The 7539-nt window shown below is 30.5% G+C and overlaps 2 protein-coding genes across 3 annotated transcripts; both read left to right on the top strand.

The window, feature by feature from the left end:
* Nucleotides 1–25: 25 nt before the first annotated feature.
* LOC119686425 (ATP-dependent 6-phosphofructokinase-like) lies at nucleotides 26–2760 on the top strand (the record flags this gene model as incomplete). Its single annotated transcript, XM_038101007.1, is given in 8 exon segments — nucleotides 26–180; nucleotides 236–344; nucleotides 456–644; nucleotides 876–1139; nucleotides 1199–1362; nucleotides 1566–2185; nucleotides 2247–2469; nucleotides 2539–2760. Coding segments are annotated over 8 exon segments (1848 nt in total), but the record flags the coding sequence as incomplete, so codon positions are not given.
* A 2203-nt stretch (nucleotides 2761–4963) lies between these two features.
* Nucleotides 4964–7310, top strand: LOC119685330. 2 transcript variants are annotated; one of them, XM_038099577.1, is made up of 3 exons: nucleotides 4964–5407; nucleotides 5493–5698; nucleotides 5877–7310. In XM_038099577.1, exons 1-3 carry the CDS (start codon nucleotides 5064–5066, stop codon nucleotides 7262–7264), a joined length of 1938 nt encoding a protein of 645 aa, XP_037955505.1. In that variant the 5' UTR covers nucleotides 4964–5063; the 3' UTR covers nucleotides 7265–7310. The 2 variants fall into 2 exon arrangements, with proteins under 2 accessions (XP_037955505.1, XP_037955506.1); XM_038099578.1 differs by having other exon boundaries at nucleotides 5328–5407; nucleotides 5483–5698.
* Nucleotides 7311–7539: the final 229 nt, after the last annotated feature.

Below are 7539 nucleotides of genomic sequence, written 5' to 3'. Positions count from 1 at the left end.
AAAACATTATGAATATTGTTCATAGGTTGGTTCAATTGACAATGATTTCAGCGGTACTGACTTGACAATCGGTAGCAATACCGCGCTCCATCGTATATCAGAAGCAATTGATGCTATCGCAAGTACGGCCTATTCACACAAACGAGTATTTATAATGGAAGTAATGGGACGACACTGCGGGTAGCAATTAACTGCTTAACGGTAATTGAAAAAACTAATTTTGTATTCTTTGCAGATATTTGGCGTTGATTACAGCCTTGTCAAGTGAAGCAGATTACATGTTTATACCTGAAACACCATCCACATTAGATTGGCCACAGACTTTATGCAATCAATTAAAAAATGTTGGTTTACAGATTTTTTTACACTTAAAAAAAATATACCATATATAAATACATATATTAAATAGCAACGTTAAACTATTATTGTTTTTAATTAAACCGTTTCTTACAAAGGAGAGAAGTACTGGCAAAAGAATGGGCTTAATTATTGTTTCAGAAGGAGCGATTGACGTAAATGGAAACCCTATATCCACTGAGGATATCAAAAAAGTAATCATTGATAGCCTTAACATAGAGCCTCGAATTACGGTACTTGGCCATATACAACGGGGTGGCAATACTAGTTCTGGCGATCGAATACTAGTGAGTGTTGAAAAATATTAATTGCTAATTGTACATGAATTAATATTTATCTCTGGAACCTAATATTTAAGTTGAACAAATAAAAAGATTTCAAACGGAGTAATATTAGTGAATATTAGTATTTGTAGTAGATAAATTCTTCAGGTATTTTTTAATGTTTGTCGAATACTAGTAATTATTTGTTGTTACGCGTTGGCATAAATTTGTTTTCATAAAAATCAATTGTTTTAGGGCTGCCGGATGGGTATTGAAGCAATTATTGCGTTAATGGAGTCTACCCCTGAAAGTGAGCCCGTAGTTATAACATTAACTGAGAATCAAATCAGAAGGAAACCATTAATGAAATGTGTTGAGCAAACCACAGCTGTTACAAATGCAATGAAAGCAAAGGAGTGGAACAAAGCTGTCGAATTGCGAGGAGAATCGTTTAAGCAAAATTTGGAAGCATTTTTAACGCTTGCTTCTCTGAAGCCAACACCAATAATGTTAAAAGCAGTAATAATCAAAAATGTTTCTAAATACCACAAAATATATACTTACTTTTTTAAAAATAGAATCCTTATCGTTTTGCAGTTATAAATATTGGAGACCCAGCCAGTGGCATGAACACTGCAGTTTATGTCTTCGTACGAATTTGTATTGATCATGGTGATATTCCCTTAGGTGTCCATGACGGAATTGATGGTCTCATTAGTGGAAACATCAAAGAGCTACATTGGTACATAAATATAATAGTACATGAAAATATATGTTACATAGGTACACCTTCATTTTTTGCATTGTACCATACTGTACGATGTAAAAGCATGAAATCTTATCATTTTTTATTTAACAGGAGAGAAATAAAAATCTATTGATGCACTAACGTATCATATAGGTATAATATATTTAATATTTTTAAATACGAAAAGTTTTTATTAGGTCCGATGTAAGTGGATTAGCAAGCCAAGGTGGTGCTTTTCTAGGAATAAAACCTACTTTACCTACTGGAAAATTTGAAGAAATTGTGAAACAAATTAAAGAATTCAGAATAAATGGTTTTGTATTTATGGGGGGTTTTCGTGCCTTTGAAGCTGGAGTACAGTTTATTGAACAGCGAAATATTTATCCAGAATTGTGTATACCGTTGGTCGTTATACCAGTATCAATATCGAATAATGTGCCCGGAACAGAATATTCGCTTGGTTGTGACACAAGTCTAAACGAAATTACTGTAATATGCGATCAGCTTCGTCAGTCAGCACAAGGAACTAGAGACCGTGTATTCGTTATCGAAATAAGGGGTGGATATTGTGGTTATCTTTCAACAATGGCTGGTCTTGCTTCTGGCTCTGATGTGACTTATATCAGCGAAGAAAACTTCACTGTTTCTGATATTCAAGAGGATGTTCAGCGTATGATTTTAAAAATGAATTCTGGAGTGAAAAAAGGCCTTGTCATATGCAACGAAAACTGTTCAACTAATTTGAATAGTGACTTTATACATCGATTATATTCAGAGGAAGGAAAAAATAACTTTTCTTGTCGTTTGAACGTACTAGGTATGAATCTAACAATTAATTTTGTATTAAATTTGAAAATACAGTTTAATAAAAATTTGAGGTCATAATCAAGAAGGAGGATCACCGTCTCCATTTGATCGTTACTATGCTGCTGTTATAGCATCTAAATGTTACCAATGGCTTGTAGATCAATTGGAAGGAAACGCTGACTGCTCTAATGAAAATCAATGTGATACTTGTAGATCAGCAAGCTTAATAGGAATGATTTCAGAGCGATATAAATTTACGCCATTAGTTGACTTATTTGAGCAGGCTGACTTTGAGTAAATAAACAATATTGTACAAAAAGATACTACTAAGAATAGAATTACTAAAATTTCTTTTCTTTGCAGAAAACGGATGCCGAAAAGCCAATGGTGGCTAAATTTACGTCCAGTTTTAAAAATATTGTCACACTATACGACACTTGAAGACTTATCTCAATTATCAGAGGACAGTTGCCATTGTGAGGATTAAATGTTACTTAAATAATATCATATTGAAAAAACTCTAGATGTCATCGAGCATGCAAGTTTTGCATAAGCTGTATACAAATTTAATAAAAAACTGTATAAGTGCATTAGAAACCCATTGCTTTTTTAAATTTCTGACCCTAGTAGTTTACTCGACTCCTTTTGTAGAAGTAACTACAAGTAATTTCCTATATAGACAAATACTTTAGATATTCAAAAAATTCTTTTAAAAATTTCAGTAAATCGAACCTCTAACATCAAATTCAGATATTTCATCAATAAATTTATCCAAATTTTGGCCAGACCTTTGCTGAAAATGAATGATAAAGCAATGGCATTATCTAGATTGCAAATGAATATTTACAAAATATTTCAAACAACTGTAAATAATGCCATAAAATATATAATTTCAATCCACAAAATACAACGTAACGAACTGGTTCTCCCTATAAAATGTTCTCATACATCCTAAACCAAGATAAAATAAAAAGAACATCCTCTTAGACGATTTTCTTCGTTTGTAGATTCAAATCCTTTCTAGCATATATTTTATATTCTGTTTTGCTGTAAAATAATAAATAATGTATACATAGTATATACATATATTCCAATATACATACATAATCATATATATTACTATTAATATGTAATTAAAGTTGATCTGAACGCCAATATGACAGTAGTACTATTTTCTCAAATGAAACCTTTAAAAAGAATAGTAATGAAATTCAACAATTGAAAATAAAAATATATTTAATTAATTCAATTATTCTACAGCTGATTTATGTTTTCGTTCGAATACAACAAAGCAAGTGAATTTGTTAATGAACTTTTACATCAAATCAACAAAAAACTCCAAGTACAGCTTTGAGTCAGTTGGCTAATGAGTTTAACCCTTGCTACGTGTAGTCTTAAAAATTTATTTACGAATATTTATATAAGAAGTAATTCCAAGACCACTGATGATGAGATTTTGGCAATACTCGAAATAGCTGTATGGTCAGCCAAAAATTCAATTAATTAAAATAATACAAAAAGAATTTTTGTTGTAGTTCCCAACTTTTTGAAATCTCTCTATAAATATGTAATCAATAACATATCTATGTAGCATCATAAAAAATAAAAACGAACGTAAGAGAAACAATTTTACTAGAATGAATAGACACACAGATGCTTTTACATATTTCATTTAAATATATGAAACTACAGCCGCATATCCACATCTAGAAAACTTAGCATTTTCAATACTACCAAAATAGCAAATTTATTTCATAGAAGTGAAAAATAGATGACTAGCTCTGCAATACAATTAAAAATTAACACTGGTATAGACCAAAGTTGACGAAGAATCTTGCTCATCTGTCGGCCTTACAAATTATACCACATTGAACTATTGGTTCAAAACCAGAAATGGAGTTGAATAAGACATACTCTCAGAAGACCAAAAATCAAAAAAAGAAAAAGTGTTCAAGAGGTACTAAAGTGGAACTCCCAAAGTTCAAGGATATTACTTAGACTATAAATGTGGGGCACGAATTAAGAAATTCAAATTATTGATGGAACGACATTGTTGCCTAATCCCATAACGGATTTCGATTTAAGCTGATAATATAGGCTCTATAATCCACCTAGGAAAATAGAACTACATACATATTTTCGGTCCTATTCTTCGAACTTGACCAATTTGTCAAGTATTGACAATTACTTATCGTCAAAGTTGACAATTTGTCAAGGTTTTGGTATTCTGTGCTATAAATAAAAGCTCTTTTCTTGATAAATTGTCAAGATGACAAATAATCTTTATAAATAAAATATATATCTTTTATCTAGTCTAGCATTTTTATAAAACTTACAATCTAAAACTTCAACTGTGATACTTCTCATACTGTCATTTAAATATCATAATTATTGTGGTTTAATTGCAAGAGTAAATAATTAAACTTTTGTCATCCATTCTAATCCTGTTTAGAATATAACAGATATGTACGTATTTATAGCAAAGTTAAAGAACAAAATTAGTAAATTTTACTAATTTGTGTTAATATACTCAAAAACTAGTAAGCAATGAAAGCTAGTGGAAAGTGAAATCATAAGTTTTGTTAAAAATCATATTTTTATACATAATTAACGAACACAGTACTTTTTGGTGAATAATTTAAAAGCTCTATATTTTTTTGCAAAATATAAACAAACCAGAACTCCAAACAATAAAACACAAATAATCTTATCATATGCCAAATGGTGTAATAAGATAGTGAAAATGAAATAAAGGAGCTCTTACTCATGATTTTATCAGTAAGACATATTAGTTACAAAAAGTATTTCGCAAAGTAAAGTTATCAAAAATTAAGAGTCACTAGTCAAATTTATTTATATTAATATATATGATAGATAAATAATGCTAAATGGAGGCTCAACACCACGCACCTCCCAACCATATACTCGGTTACGTGATCCGGAGTCGTACGCGCATATATATTTCTTACCTAATACCTGCTGTACTCGAATTAATTGTTTATATTACACAAATCGTCGCCGATTGCTCGGTCAGTTATGAACATTTTGAATCAAATCAACCTGCATTTGGTTGGGGTACTTTAGTACTTGTTTTAATGCCACCTCTTCTAACGTTTTGCTCTGTTGTGAGCTCCACAGAGCATCGAAATAACCCAAAGTATAAAAATGGTCTAAGTTTTGTGATTCACCAGTTAATACAACTGATGTTATTTCCACTATTAATAATCTACAGGTACGCAATGTACAAGTATTAGTGAAAAGTTTTAAAAATATTTTCATGTCATTTAATGAGTTACAACTTTATAAGTTTTTATAAGGTTTATGATTCGAATATTTTGGTCCGTTGAAGCGCTTTTCCATGATGACAACGACAATGAGCGTATGATGTGCATAAAAAAAACTGAGGAGTGCTCCACCTGTGAATTACAGTTGATGATACAAGCGTATGCTCAATCAGCACCTCAAATAATTCTCCAGCTCTATCATATTTTGACGCAGGATTTATTTCGAAACTATCAAACTAGTAAGTTCAATTGAAATTATTATCAATAAATTAATTATGAATTTAATAATAAAACTGATTTACTGAAAACTTATTTAATAATGAACTGATTTACTGAAACAATAATATTTATATATAATATAATATATAGTAGTAATAATAATGCATATTGATATATCAATTTTAATTTTATTTTTAGCAAATGCTCAAGCCATTTGTCTAGTTTTTTCTGTTATTAATTTAGCAGATATAACCATGTCGTACCAAAGATTCGAAAGTCAACGACAAGTTGGACGTATCTATCCTTGGGCTGCCCCTAAGCAGGTCGAAGCTCAACAAAAAATTCTAGCCAACAATGACCGCTTACTATTAGAGTGTGAAAAAAAGAAAAGAGAATCTGAACGTACTATAGCGAGTTTTCCGGAATCTGATAAAATAATGGCTAATTTTAAAATGCGAACAGAACAAACAAGTACTAGCAATGTATCTGATGAAAAAACACACGATATTTTGGTTCAAGGAGTAGATGAAGTAGACAATGACGCCATTGAAACAACGAAAGAGACGGTACTAATACATACAAATTCATTATGTCCATCTACAAATAATGCCACAGATGATGACAAGATCATGATAAGTCCAAAATTACGTCTACATCGTATACATGAAGAAATACATGATTTAGATGCTATTGAAATATTAGACACTGTGCCAGATATTCCAGCACCATTGCCTCCGAAAATAAATCCTAATTCTAATCCAACACTATTACGCACACAAGTATCAACAAATTCCGAAGCAACATCAACTTCAACATCGAGAAATAAACGTAACTCAAAAACATTATCACAACTAGAAACATTTAAGGATATGCTAATTATAAACACACAACTGTATATAAAGGACCATGTACCACGACCGCCAAAAATTCTTATTAATCGCATTGATAATGATCATCAAAATAATGAGGAAAAAACTCAACTTTTAACACCAACGAAATCTTCTCTTCCAGGGTCACCTCTAACCCCGAAAGACGTAGTAGACTTTTTTCTTCCTCGCCCAACAAAGATTGTTAACGGCATAGTACAAGAAGATTTTGCGAGTAAAACTATTGCTTTCTTCGGTTGGATCTCATTTATTATTATGCGAATGCTATGCTTATCAACATTTCTTGTATTTTATCCAACGCCTTTTTTTATAATAATAAGTGTTCACTATGTAATCATGTTAGCAGCATTGTACTTAGAAACCAGAAAGCAAAGTAATACAAACCGCCGGCTCTTCTATTTGCTTTTAGCTTATATATACATTTTCGTATTATTAGAAGTTCGAATTAGATTCACGAAAATACGGCTATGGTTCGTCGGTTACTTTGTGTTAACAATGATCGAAAACATTGTTATGACTGTAATTTGGTACACAAAAGAGGACTTGGAATCATGGTGGTTTGGATTTATTTTTAATAGCATCGTTGTCAGTGGAATTTTATTCATGGTCACTTTAATAGTTTATTACTGCGTCTTGAAGCCAAAAGATGTTACATTAATTGTAGAAGATAATACACCTGAAATTATTTCATCGAACTAATCATTGAAGTAAACAATATTAACAATATTAATATTATAATTTTTTGTTGACCGTTAAATTTAATTATCATGTTTAAATTATATATTAAATGCTTATATACTTAAATACTTAAATATTTATTATATTTACATATATTATAGGTATATTTTTTACATACTAAAATCTATTACTAAAGTCATGACTTCAAAAATGTTCTCAATAAATAATTATTAAATAATAATTAAATAACAATATATTTCCAATATTTCAATAAAATATAAACTCTTTTTATATAT

The sequence above is a fragment of the Teleopsis dalmanni genome, chromosome 2, assembly GCF_002237135.1.
Source record: "Teleopsis dalmanni isolate 2A chromosome 2, ASM223713v2, whole genome shotgun sequence".
Lineage (NCBI taxonomy): Eukaryota > Metazoa > Arthropoda > Insecta > Diptera > Diopsidae > Teleopsis > Teleopsis dalmanni.
The sequence above is the reverse complement of the archived record's forward strand: the minus strand, read 5'-3'. Positions and strand labels throughout refer to the sequence as shown.

Excerpts from the sequence above, each read along its gene's own strand:
- LOC119685330 (XM_038099577.1), top strand. The coding sequence starts at position 5,064 with ATGGAGGCTCAACACCACGCACCTCCCAACCATATACTCGGTTACGTG. Across the intron at positions 5,408-5,492 it reads CCACTATTAATAATCTACAG|GTTTATGATTCGAATATTTT; the intron begins GTACGCAATGTA and ends AGTTTTTATAAG. Across the intron at positions 5,699-5,876 it reads ATTTCGAAACTATCAAACTA|CAAATGCTCAAGCCATTTGT; the intron begins GTAAGTTCAATT and ends TTTTATTTTTAG.